This window comes from Rana temporaria, chromosome 1 (genome assembly GCF_905171775.1).
Source record: "Rana temporaria chromosome 1, aRanTem1.1, whole genome shotgun sequence".
NCBI classification, from domain to species: domain Eukaryota; kingdom Metazoa; phylum Chordata; class Amphibia; order Anura; family Ranidae; genus Rana; species Rana temporaria.
Genome location: NC_053489.1, coordinates 632021647 through 632036168, shown reverse-complemented (window position 1 = coordinate 632036168; position 14522 = coordinate 632021647). Strand labels below are relative to the sequence as shown.

Below are 14522 nucleotides of genomic sequence, written 5' to 3'. Positions count from 1 at the left end.
CTGTCTATCATAGAAGCCGATCCAGGAGGCGGGACTTTGAATTAAAGAGGCCGCTGAATAAACAGGAGATTGTTACTATATGTAATCTGACGGTGCTCATCCGGCCCCCCTCCCTGAGATGGGCATTGATCAGGCTGCATTCATGGCAATGGGGAGGCTAGAGATTGGCATTGATTAAGCTGCATTGATGGGCAGTGGTGAGGCTGCAGATGGGCATTGATCAAGCTGCATTGATGGGCAATTTTGAGACTGCAGATGGGCATTGATCAAGCTGCATTGATGGGCAATTTTGAGGCTGCAGATGGGCATTGATCAGGCTGCATTGATGGGCACTGACCCTTATTTTGCTTCAAAGTTTTTTATTTAAAATTAGCTTATTGTTTTTTTTATAGAAGATCGTGACACAGGTAAGTCAGTTGCATCATTGTCATAACTGGTTCACAAAAATGGCTTTAATTTATTTTACTTATGCTATATGAAATATTTTTAGTTTAACTTTACTTTTTGTTCTTGTTGCAGTTATGGTCACGAGAGCAAGCGCTGTCAGCCATGCTTGATAAGTATGTATGTGAGACACAACAGCAGATCACCGGAGATGTGTTAGATCGGTTAACTGGCCTCAACGAGGAGTAAGTGATCCTTATCCACTGCAGTTCCTAAAGGTTTCACCCCTTTAATGACCAGGCCACTTGTTACGATACAGTGCGTTGCTTTAACGGACGATTGCGTTTTGTTTTTATTTTTATTCATTTATGTCCCTTTTCCCCACAAATAGAGCTTTCTTTTGGTGGTATTTGATCACCTCTGCAGCTTTTATTTTGTGCGCCATCAACAAAAAAAACAAAAAAAATGTAAAAATTACCCTATTTTTTTTTTTTTTTTTTTTTACTTTCTGCTATGAAACCCATCCATTAAAATTTCTGTGTTATTTTTTTTAAATCTAATTTCTTAATCAATTTAGTTCAATATGTATTCTTCTACATATTTTTTTAAAAAAAACTACAAGAAACGTTAGTTTTTCTGCATTTTTTTCTTGTTGTTGTTCTGTCTCTCACTGTTAAAATGAACATACCATTACAATTATAGACTGATCACTTCTTTATCAGTGGACAAACATACAAAATCAACAGGGGATCAAATACTTTTTCCCTCTCTGGAAATCCTACAAACCAGAATTAATTAAACCTTTTTTGCATAAATAAAACAAAATGAATTGGCACCCTTTTATCAATAAGTCAGCATATGCAGAATCAACATGTTAAACCATTTATCTTGACCCAATAAGATATATTTATATTAGTACAATTATCTTTATAAGTGTATCAATATAAAGTAAGGCCCGGATTCAGATACAAGTTACGACAGCGTATCTCAGGATACGCCGTCGTAACTCTGAGTGTGCGAGTCGTATCTATGCGCCTGATTCTTAGAATCAGTTACGCATAGATTTCCCTAAAAGTCTCCTACGCCGTCGTATCTTAGGCTGCATATTTACGCTGGCCGCTAGGTGGCGCTTCCGTAGATTTCCGCGTTGAATATGCAAATTAAGTAGATACGCCAATTCAGAAACGTACGTCCGCCCGGCGCATTTTTTTACGTCGTTTACGCAAGGCTTTTTCCGGCGTAAAGTTACCCCTCATAAAGCAGGGGTAAGTCATGTTAGGTATGGACGTCGGAAACGAACAGCGTCGTATTTTACGTCGTTTGCGTAAGTCGTTCGCGAATAGGGCTGTATGTAAGTTACGTTCACGTCGAAAGCATTGACAGTTTGCGGCGTAATTTGGAGCATGCGCACTTGGAAGCGTTCACGGACGGCGCATGCGCCGTTCGTAAGAAACGTCAAATACGTGGGGTCACAAGTAATTTAAATGAAACACGCCCACATCATCCACATTTGAATTAGGCGGGCTTACGCCGACACATTTACACTACGCCGCCGTAACTTAAAGCGGGGGTTCACCCTAAAAAAAAAAAATTTTTTTGTCTATCATGCCATGCAGCATACTAGCGTCAGCTACAGTATGCATTTATTTTATTTTTTTTCCTCGGTACTCGCAGTTTAATCGGTTTCAGACTCCCTCGGGGAGTAGGCGTTCCTATCAAGAGGGGAACATGATTGACGGCCAGCTTCCCGAAAATAGCCAAAATAGGACTTGGCTCTTCACGGCGCCTGCGCAGTCAGCTCCTAGTCTGTGCGCAGGCGCCGTATAGCTCCGTGAAGAGCCGAGACCTACTCTGTCTATTTTCGGGAAGCGTGACGCGCCATAGCCGGCCGTCAATCATAGGAACGCCAATTCCCCGTGGGTGTCTAAAACAAAATTATTGGATTACACTGTGAGTACAGCGCAAAAAAATAAAATAAAGGCATACTGTAGCTGACGCTAGTATGCTGCATGGCATGGTAGAAAGTAGTTTTTTAGGGTGAACCTCCGCTTTAAGGCGCGAGTTCTTTCTGAATACGGAACTTGCGCCCTAAGTTACGGCGGCGTAGTGTATCTGAGATACGCCACGCCCGCCGATAGATACGAAAATGTATCTGAATCCGGGCCTAAGACTTTAATTTTAAACCTTCCAGAAAATAGAAATATCTATGTAGCCGTTAAGTGTGAAAATGATTTCTTGTTTTTATGTTTCCTATGTTACCTGGGTCTGCAGTAAATTGTATTGTAACTCCATCTTACCTTTCTCCAGGTCCCACAGACTCGCAGTACAAAGACACAAGTTTTTGCTGAGATCTGTCATGCGTACACTTTCCCTTCGAACTATTACTATGGCAACTCTCACACAGATGAGGATGTCCAGAAAGATTGTCATTGTTCAAGAGCTGAAGGAGCAACATGCCTTAGAAAAGGGCAAGTGGCACTTACAGAACGAGGAGCAATGGCAAACCCAGAACGAGATGGTAAGCAGACATGGCTGCATCCCTTAATTACAGCAAGGTGACATCAGTTGTGCCACTTGAGACAGCGCTAGATGAGGAAAGGCGCACCTCACTCAGTATAACCTTTTTGGATTTGTCCCTAATTAATGCCCAAATTAATCTATCAGAAACTCTACTAGCCAGATTCACGTAGACGTGCCTAACGTTAGGCAGGCGTAGCGTATCTCATATACGCTACGCCGCCGTAAGTTAGAGAGGCAAGTGCTGTATTCACAAAGCACTTGCGTCCTAAGTTACGACGGCGTAGCGTAAATGTGCCGGCGTAAGCGCGCCTAATTCAAATTGGGAAGAGGTGGGCGTGTTTTATGTCAATAAGGCATGACCCCACGTAATTGACGTTTTGAGCGTATGGCGCATGCGCCGTCCGTGGACATAACCCAGTGTGCATGCTCCAAATTACGCTGCAAAGACTCATTGGTTTCGACGTGAACGTAAATTACGGCCAGCCCCATTCACGAACGACTTACGCAAACAACGTAAAAAAATTTTAATTTGACGCGGTTCCGACGTCCATACTTAACATTGACTGCGCCATCTTTTTGGTGGATTATCTTTACGCCTGAAAACGCCTTACGTAAACGGCGTATCTTTACTGCGACGGGCAAGTGTACGTTCGTGAATACGCGTATCTCGCTGATTTACGCATTCTAGGCGTAAATCAGCGTACACGCCCCTAGCGGCCAGCGTAAATAGTCAGCTAAGATACGACGGCGCAGGCGGTCGTATCATAGCAACATTTAAGCGTATCTCAATTTGAGAATACGCTTAAATATACGACGGCGCAGATTCGGAGTTACGACGGCGTATCTACTGATACGCCGGCGTAACTCTACCTGAATCTGGCTATACATATCTGACTGCCAAGGCTGCAGAGTGAGCTAACCAGTCTTAAACAGAATTCATTCTATAGTTTGAGTTGTATATAAAATGTATAATGCGCTAAAATCAACTTCCTAATATTGCACAGTGCTCCAAACAATCTTACTAATAAATAAATGAATATCACAAATAAATCATGAAATAAAAATGACAAAATAGTTTCCGCCACCAAAAGGTGAAAAAAAACCTCCCAAAGTTAGGCCGGATTCACACCTATGCGAATTGGTTGCGGCTTAAACCGCATCTAATACGCAGAACATTTCTAAATACATTGTTTTCAATGAGGCTGGTTCACATATGTGCGATGCATTCGCACTGCGCATTGCAGAAAAAACGGGGGCGGATTTTATGCCTTGCGGTGCGGCTCAGGTGCGAATTCAAGCCCATTATCTTCTATGGGTACGCAGCTGATTCGCAGATGTGTTCATTTCTCTTCAGGAATTTCTCTCATTCAGCTCAATACACTCCTCCCCCACTCTCCTCTCACCTGTAACTCCTCCCAGGTCTCCAAATTCGCATCTAAAACATTGCTAATCTGCTGAACACTTCTCTTATCTCTCTGCAAAGATAAGAGAGCTGAAATTCGCACCGCACAAGTGTGATTCCGGCCTTAATGAAAAAACAGACACCTGTCTTGATTAATTTGATTTAAGGAGCGATATCCAGATGGTAATATAAGAGTCTCTGGTGATCTCCAAATGCGCTGGATACTTCAAGCCACAATGTTTCACATGCCACAATTCTCAAAAGAAATAAGACACCATCGTTGCGCAGATGAATTAAATTAAAAACAGATAAAGGTTTAGGTGATTGCACTCATGTATAGCCCGCAATAATCTTGCATATAGAGCGGTCAGTTGCATACAGCTTTATTCTCCTCACTCCCCATAAAGCACTGTGGGTGACGTCACTGGCTCCTCCCGACGCGTTACATCACTAGACACGTGACTTTCTCAAGGGTCACATGTTGCTGGTGAAATATTTGCTTTGAAGGATTAGTTCAACCTTAGCAAAAAAAACTACCTATGCAGGTATGGCGCGCCTGCAGATATAAACTGTGCAGCTTTGACTAAATAATGTCTTGCTATAGGTGTAGGCCATTTGCGTACCAGACTCCCAGAGCGGGGACCACCCCATCACTGCTCACCCTACCTTCACAGGTGCAAGCTCTCAAACCCCAACACATGTTGTACACTATAGCCCAGTGTTTCTCAACTCCAGTCCTCAAGGCGCACCAACAGGTCATGTTTTCAGGATTTCCCTCAGATGAAACAGCTGTGGTAATTACAAAGGCAGTGAAACTGATGAAATCACCTGTTCAAAATAATGGAAAGCCTGAAAACATGACCTGTTGGGGTGCCTTGAGGACTGGAGTTGAGAAACACTGCTATAGCCTATGTAGGAGCATCGCTAAGCTCAAAGATACAGCAACGGGAGAAGAAGCACGTGCAAGGGAGTTTGAATTGGCTGGGAGTGTCTTAGCACTGTCCTAGAAACTGTAATGACACTGCTATCTGAGTACTAAATTAATAGTGTTGGATCACAGCTGCAGAGGCTTCTCAGGTCTAACCACCAGCACACTCTCTATTTAATCAGAAAGTTCGGGGTTAAATCATCACGTCCTCAATCCGAAACCAACATAAAGCTAGCTTATTGTCTCATAAGCTAAACTAGGAAAGGAAAACCCTGTGATAGTGTCTCAGGTAATATGGAGCAATCCTCTGTATTTAACATAGACAGTATTCAGCAGATTGTTATGTTTGGGCGACAGTTCTTAATATAGTCCAACTATAATGTTACATCACATTGATAGTCTTAATACAGAGATAAGCATAGTCCTTCTTAAGTATCTGAGCACATAGTGAAAACGATAATTGCACTGTCAAATCCAAGCAAATAATATGTAGACTGGTTATGATATTAAAGTGGTATGATACTTGCGGTTCTGCTGAGTCATGTAGTACACAGAATGAGGGCTGCACATGGAGAGTAGAGAAGTCCCAGGTTCCTGGATGCTGGAACAATCTGTGTGAAACAGACAGGGTGCAATGGGTTGCAGTAGTGAGTCTTGTTGGAAACCAGGAGAGAGGCAGACCTTGGGCAGGATACAGGTAGGGTGAGGTCTCTGGAGCTCCGGGGGTTGTAGGACCAGACAGGGTGTTCCCAGGTGACGGCAGGCATCCGACACAATAACGGAACACCCTACCGTCATCTCTGGGACATTTAAATAGCCCCGAATTCGCGGGGAAAATGAGGAAGGACGCTGGGGCGCACTTCCGCGTTCCATCGTGGAACGCAGACGTCCGCGCACCGGAAGTGACGCGGACGTCTTGCAGAACGGAGCGCAGCTGTCTGAACAAGGCACAGCTGTACTCGTTCTGCAGAGAGGAAGCTGAAAAGGAACATCAGAGATGTTCGTAACATCAGAGATGTTACATACTCCCCTCCTCAAGGGGGCACCACCAGTGCTCCCAGAAAGGGAGGGCCGGTTAGGATACCTTTGATGGAATTGTCTAACCAGGCGAGGGGCGTGTATATCTGTAGAATTTTCCCAAGAGTCATCAAATTGGTCATAACCTTTCCAACGTATCAGGTACTGAAGAGTAGAACCACGTTTCCTGGAGTCTAGGATCTTTTCAACTTCATATTCGGTTTCACCTAGTACTTCGACAGGAGGAGGAGGGCATGGCTTCCTGTTAGGAAATGGGTTAGAAATAAAAGGTTTAATGAGAGAAACATGAAATGAAGAATGTATCTTCCAATCTGAGGGTAAAAGTAACTTAACGGCATTCGGATTGATTAATTGTGTTATTTTGAATGGTCCAGTGAATTGGGTGCCTAATTTTTTTGATGGAATCTTAAGGTGAAGATTTCGGGTGGAGAGCCAAACCAAATCCCCGACTTTATATACAGGAGGTACCGACCTATGAGCATCATAATATTGCTTTTGTCTTTGTTGAGCATTATCTAAGTTGGAACGTAGAATGGCCAATGTATCCTTTAGAGTAGAGAGATAATGATCAACTGCTGGAACACTATTTGGGGGGTAAGTGGTTGGTAAACTGTTGGGGTGAAAACCATAATTTGCAAAGAATGGTGTGAATCTAGACGAAGAACTAGTAGAATTATTGTAAGAAAATTCAGCAAGGGGAAGTAGTTGATACCAATCATCTTGAAGATATGTACAATAACATCGTAGGTATTGTTCGAGAATTTGGTTGACACGTTCTGTCTGTCCATTTGTCTGAGGGTGATATGCAGTAGACATGCGGTGGTCGATTTGTAAAGCATTACACAGGGTTTTCCAAAATCTAGAAACAAATTGGCTTCCGCGATCCGAAATGATTTGAGAAGGTAGTCCATGTAGTTTGAGAATATTGGCAATAAAAGTTTTTGCTGTCTCAAAGGAAGTTGGTAACTTCTTCAGGGGGATGAAGTGTGCCATCTTTGTTAAAAGGTCTACCGTGACCATGATGGTATTGGCACCGTTAGACCTGGGAAGATCTACTATAAAGTCCATAGACACAACTTCCCAAGGTCTGTGAGGTACTGGAATGGAGGCGAGTAAACCAAAAGGGGGCTTCCTAGAATGTTTGTTGCGAGCACAAATTTCACATGTACTAACATATTCATGAATGGTTTTAGATAGATTGGGCCACCAATAATCTCTTTTAACGAGATGAGTAGTTTTGTTGATCCCAGGGTGGCCAGCTAAAGGTGAGTCATGAAGATGTCGAAGTAGTAAGAGTTGTAAATTGGGGGGAACATAAATCTTGTTGTTATAAGTGTAAACACCATCTGATAGCCTAGTAAGATCCTTTGGTAAGCAGGAGTGATCTTTGGAGAGTGACTGAGAGATTAACTGCCTGAAGGAGGTGGACACACCGATGAAACGATTTGATGGGATAATAGAAAGAGGAGGAATCTCATTGTCTTGGTCCTCATGCATTCGTGACAGAGAGTCCGCCTTGATGTTTTGTGAACCAGGCCTATAGGATATGTAAAAATCAAACCTATCAAAGAATAGACTCCACCTGACCTGGCGGGCTGAGAGTGTCTTACATGCTTTTAGATGTTGTAAATTTCGGTGATCCGTGAGGATGGTAATTGGGTGTGTGGAACCCTCTAGTAAATGCCTCCAATTTTCTAGAGCATCTTTGATTGCAAGAAGTTCTTTTTCTCCAATAGGATAATTCTTTTCAGCTGGGGATAGTGTCCTGGAGTAAAATGCAACGGGATGTAGTGGTTCAGAGAGAGTTGGGCGTTGTGAAAGTATAGCACCTAAAGCATAATGGGAGGCATCTACTTCTACAGTGAAATGATATTGAAGGTTGGGCAGTTGTAGAATGGGTGCTGTAGTGTAACAAAGTTTAAGAGAGTCAAAGGATCTCTGGGCTTCGTCTGACCAGGAGAAAGGTATCTTCGTACTGGTGAGGGCACTCAATGGTTTGACAATAGCTGAGAAATTTTTGATAAATTTACGATAATAGTTGGAGAAACCAAGGAAGCGTTGAAGAGCTTTCCTTGAGTGGGGAATTGGCCAGGAAATAATACAATCCACCTTAGAACGATCCATCTGGACACCATCAGGTGTAATTTGATACCCTAGGAATGAAATGCTAGACTGGCTGAAAACACATTTCTCAAGCTTGGCATATAAAGAATGTGTTCTGAGCCTAGCCAGAACCCAACGAACATGTTTAGTGTGTTCCTCAATAGTATCAGAGTAAATCAGTATGTCATCCAGGTATATTACCACACAGATGTCAAGCAGATCTCGGAAGATGTCATTTATGAACCACTGGAATGTCGCGGGTGCGTTGCATAAACCGAATGGCATTACAGAGTATTCATAGAGTCCATAGCGAGTTTTAAAAGCGGTTTTCCACTCATCTCCTGGTCGAATCCTGATTAAGTTGTAAGCTCCCCTGAGGTCTAATTTTGTGAAGACTTTTGAGGTTTGAAGACGTTCAATGAGTTCTGGAATGAGAGGCAGTGGGTAGCGGTTCTTTACAGTGATACGGTTAAGAGCTCTGTAATCAATGATAGGGCGTAGGGAGCCATCCTTATTTTTGACAAAGAACATGGCAGCACTTGCTGGAGAAGTGGAAGGTCTAATAAAGCCCTTCTTCAAATTTTCATCTAAGTAGACTTTAAGATGTACCAGTTCCGGTTGTGACAGTGGATAGATACGTGCAGTTGGGATTGGACTGTCAGGAATTAATTCAATAGGGCAATCGTATATACGATGAGGGGGAAGGAGGTCGGCATTAGTTTTACTGAAAACATCTAAGAAATCTTGTATGTAAGTAGGTAGATCACTACAGTAAACTTCTGTGGAGAGGATCGTACATATGGGGTAACAAGTACTCTGGCAGAAAGTGGAATTTAAATTGAGTGAGTGGTTTGACCAAAGGAAGGTTGGTTGATGAAGTAGTAACCAGGGTAGTCCGAGAACTATCGGGAATATTGGAGATGGAATGACGTCAAAGACAAGAGTCTCTGTATGGTTATTCCCACAAGTGACCAGAAGGGGTGAGGTTTGAGAGGAGATTGGGCCAGAAGAAGAACTAGAACCGTCAATAAAAGTGACAGAGAGAGGATTATGTTTAACCACACACGGAATTTTATTTGTATTCACAATTTGCAAATCAATAAAGTTGCCACAGGCACCGGTGTCGACCATTGCGTCGATGGTAATTCTATCTTGGTCCCACTGTAAGGTAAGAGTGACATAAATGAAACGATTAGTGGTAGTACCAGGTGGAATGGTCTTACATATGTTAGATATGTTACCTTCAGAATTCCTCTTAAGGAGTGGACAGGTAGAGACAATGTGATCAGGAGCTGAACAATAAAGGCAAAGGTTATGAGCTCTGCGGCGTTGTTTCTCGGCCTGTGACAAGGGGCCTTTGACAGCACCAAGTTCCATGGGGACATCTTTTGGTGGTGACTTAGACCTTCTGAATTGTGGAGGAAGATAAGTGTTGACACGTTCGGCCTTCCTTTCTCTGAGGCGACGATCTATGGTGAGTGAAAGATGCATAAGATCTTCTAAAGTGGGAGGAAGTTCTACACGTGCAATCTCATCTTTCATTGGTTCAGATAAACCAAGTCTGAATTGGTTTCTCAAGGCAATATCAGTCCACTGGGTCTCCCGGCTCCAACATTTAAATTCTGATATGAAATCCTCTACTGGTCTTTTCCCTTGTTTAAGGCTTCTAATAGTATTTTCAGCAGTAAGCTGCTTATTAGGATCTTCGTATAAAAGTGACATCTCATCCAAAAAAGTATCAAATGCACCAAGTAAATCACCATGTTCTTGCACATAAGCATCAGCCCAGACTCTAGGTTCTCCTTTTAAATAGGAAATAAGGGTGAGAATTCGAACCCTGTCTGAATAATAGGTGCGGGGGCGCAGTTCAAACATGAGGCGGCAAGAACTGATGAACTGACGAAAAATCTTTCGGTCTCCTGAAAAGGGTTCTGGGGGGAAAACCTTAGGTTCAGGTCTGTCCCTAGCTTGGACAAAATTTTGGTTGCGTAAAGCATCATTTTCTACACGAAGTTCATTCATAGTGGCAGTGAGGTTATCCACTCTTTGTGAAAGTCCAACAAGGTGGTTTGCAAGCTCTGCTGGATCCATTTACAATTTCTTATAAAAGGGTTCCGTTATTATGTAATGACACTGCTATCTGAGTACTAAATTAATAGTGTTGGATCACAGCTGCAGAGGCTTCTCAGGTCTAACCACCAGCACACTCTCTATTTAATCAGAAAGTTCGGGGTTAAATCATCACGTCCTCAATCCGAAACCAACATAAAGCTAGCTTATTGTCTCATAAGCTAAACTAGGAAAGGAAAACCCTGTGATAGTGTCTCAGGTAATATGGAGCAATCCTCTGTATTTAACATAGACAGTATTCAGCAGATTGTTATGTTTGGGCGACAGTTCTTAATATAGTCCAACTATAATGTTACATCACATTGATAGTCTTAATACAGAGATAAGCATAGTCCTTCTTAAGTATCTGAGCACATAGTGAAAACGATAATTGCACTGTCAAATCCAAGCAAATAATATGTAGACTGGTTATGATATTAAAGTGGTATGATACTTGCGGTTCTGCTGAGTCATGTAGTACACAGAATGAGGGCTGCACATGGAGAGTAGAGAAGTCCCAGGTTCCTGGATGCTGGAACAATCTGTGTGAAACAGACAGGGTGCAATGGGTTGCAGTAGTGAGTCTTGTTGGAAACCAGGAGAGAGGCAGACCTTGGGCAGGATACAGGTAGGGTGAGGTCTCTGGAGCTCCGGGGGTTGTAGGACCAGACAGGGTGTTCCCAGGTGACGGCAGGCATCCGACACAATAACGGAACACCCTACCGTCATCTCTGGGACATTTAAATAGCCCCGAATTCGCGGGGAAAATGCGGAAGGACGCTGGGGCGCACTTCCGCGTTCCAGCGTGGAACGCAGACGTCCGCGCACCGGAAGTGACGCGGACGTCTTGCAGAACGGAGCGCAGCTGTCTGAACAAGGCACAGCTGTACTCGTTCTGCAGAGAGGAAGCTGAAAAGGAACATCAGAGATGTTCGTAACATCAGAGATGTTACAGAAACAGGGCAGGATGGATCATCCTGTTTCTGGCAGCATTTTGGCCAGGCTTTGGGAGGTACATAAATGGCCTACGACTATATGTATATATGCATTGTTTTCCTTTGGTAAAGGTTGCACAGTTTGTTTTTATCTACAGGTGCCTCTTACCTTTTATAGCCAATTTTTGGTAAGAGGGAACTAAGCCTTTAAACCCAAACTTGTGTTTAGACCATGCAGGCCCAAACGATAGGTTTTCTGTAATTCCCCACCCTTCTCCAACAGCATGCACATACTTTTCCTCCGCTCCCCTGGTGCTCCATTCAGCACCAAGGAAGTATCCCGGATATACAGGTAAGGAGGCACATGTATCTAACCTTATCACACAGGGAGTCATAAGCACATAAACATAGCATAATGGGAGGGAAAAGAAAGTTAAGGCAAAGGAGAAAGAAAAATCCTAAAGTAATGATTTGATTTGATCATTACATTGTAGCTTAACCTCAGGAGCATCCCGTCTCAACCAGGGTTCTGTGAAACCATACGATTCCTCCAGATGTTGTTAGGGGTTCCTTGACTAGCCACTGACCATCAATGTGTGAGAACTTTTCTACTGATCACCAATGTAAGAGGAAATTTCTCCAATGATCACCCTAGTTGGGTAAGCACGGGCCGAATATTGGTCGGTTCAACAGGAACCAGCCAAAATGTAGTCAGTGTATACAGCTGTCTTTTCGACAGAAGCCAATCTAACGACCGGCTTTTGTAGAAAGGATATGCTCAAATCCGATCACTGCTTGCAGCCAATGACTGTGAGCGCTGATCAGTGTGTTCTGGTGGGGGGAGCCCCCCTGTCGGAACACAAAGGCACAGTGGGGGAGATCAGTGCACTAGCATTGCTTGTGTCAGTATGGCGATCTCTTTTTTTTTTTGCTCAGCCCACTAAATTGAGCGAAAAAAACAACTTTACGTGTTGTGGGCTTAAAGCGAGAGTTCACCCGAAAAACTATTTTTAACATTAGATTGAGGCACATTTTGTGAAGGGGACTCGGGTGTTTTTTTTTTTTTTTTTTAAATCGAAGCAGTACTTACCGTTTTAGAGAGCGATCTTCTCCGCCGCTTCCGGGTATGGTCTTCGGGACTGGGCGTTCCTATTTGATTGACAGGCTTCCGACGGTCGCATACATCGCGTCACGAGTGGCCGAAAGAAGCCAAACGTCGGTGCGGCTCTATACGGCGCCTGCGCACCGACGTTCGGCTACTTTCGGAAAATCGTGACGCGCTGTATGCGACCGTCGGAAGCCTGTCGGAAGCCTGTCAATCAAATAGGAACGCCCAGTCCCGCAGCCCATACCCGGAAGCGGCGGAGAAGATCTATCTCTAAAACGGTAAGTACTGCTTCGATTTAAAAAAAAAACACCCGATTCCCCTTCACAAATTAGCCTCAATCTAATGTTAAAAATTGAGTTTTTGGCTGAACCTCCACTTTAAGAGGCAATTTTCACTAGTTTTTTTTTTTTTTAAATTGGTCACTTATTTGTTTCATTATAATTTCATGAAAGTAGTTTTTATTGTTTATATCTATGACCTACTAAATCAAGCTCATCGAACATATGGACATACAGTTGTGCTCATAAGTTTACATACCCTGGCAGAATTAGTTTTCTTGGCCATTTTTCAGAGAATATGAATGATAACATAACAACTTTTCTTTCACTCATGGTTAGTGTTTGGCTGAAGCCATTTATTATCAATCAACTGTGTTTACTCTTTTTAAATCATAATTACAACAGAAACTACTCAAATGACCCTGATCAAAAGTTTACATACCCCAGTTTTTAATACTGTGTATTGCCCCCTTTAACACCAATGACAGCTTAAAGTCTTTTGTGGTATTTGTGGATGAGGCTCTTTATCTTCTCAGATGGTAAAGCTGCCCATTCCTCTTGGCAAAAAGCCTCCAGTTCCTCTAAAAATTCTTCGGCTGTCTTGCATGAACTGCATGTTTGAAATCTCCCCAGAACCCCTAACTTTATTCTGCTGTAGCCAATGACAAGTCAACTTGGCCTTGTGTTTCAAATCATTGTCATGTTGGAATGTCCAAGTACGTCCCCCGCGCAGCTTCCTGGCTGATGAATGAAAATGTTCCTCCAGTATTTTTTGACCCACTGCATTCATCTTGCCATCAATTTTGATCAAATTTCCTGTGCCTTTTGTAGCACACACATCCCCAAAACATCAGTAATCCACCAACGTGTTTCACAGTAGGAATGGTGTACCTTTCATCATAGGCCTTGTTGACGCCTCTCCAAATGGTTGTGGCCAAAAAGCTAAATTTTGGTCTCATCACTCCAAATGACTTTGTGCCAGAAGGTTTGAGGCTCATCTCTGTGCTGTTTGGCGTATTGTAAGCGGGATACTTTGTGGCATTTCCATAGTAATGGCTTTCTTCTGGTGATTCGACCATGCAGCCCATCTTTCTTCAAGTGCTTCCTTATTGTGCATCTTGAAACATCCACACCACATGTTTTCAGAGAGTCCTGTATTCAACCTGAAGTTATTTCTGTTTTTTTTTTTTTTTGCATCCCAAATAATTTTCCTGGCAGCTGTGGCTGAAATTTTTAGTTGGTCTACCTGACCGTGGTTTGGTTTCAACAGAACCCCTCATTTTCCACGTCTTGATTAGAGTTTTAACACTGCTGATTGGCATTCTCAATTCCTTGGATATCTTTTTACAGTAAAACCTTGGATTGCAAGGATAATTTGTTCCAGAAACATGCTTGTAATCCAAAGCACTCTTATATCAAAACAACATTTTCCATAAGAAATAATGGAGACGCAGATGATTCGTTCCACAACCATTTATTCATAGGTCCTTCAGTCTATAGTCCGTATAGAAATATGTGATAGGTTGTGTAACCATAAAATGTCCATCCACAAAGCAAAATCCAGCAGGAGCTACAGAGTATAAAAGAGGAAAGGGGCATCTGGGGTAAAGCTGTCCACATGGACGGTCCACCGCTCTCACCGCTGTCAGTCTGCAATCATGACAGGGAAGACTACCCTGCAGTAGAGCGGTCTGAAAGCGAGGATTGAACCACTCGT

At 42.9% G+C, this 14522-nt stretch overlaps 1 protein-coding gene across 1 annotated transcript in view; it reads left to right on the top strand.

Moving 5' to 3' along the window:
* The window catches only part of EVC (EvC ciliary complex subunit 1), a 196685-nt gene that overhangs the window by 156706 nt on the left and 25457 nt on the right, over positions 1-14522 (top strand). The window contains exons 13-14 of the mRNA XM_040335407.1: positions 520-629; positions 2692-2902. Of these exons, the coding sequence (XP_040191341.1) occupies positions 520-629; positions 2692-2902 (321 nt within the window). The remainder of the gene's footprint in view (positions 1-519; positions 630-2691; positions 2903-14522) is intronic.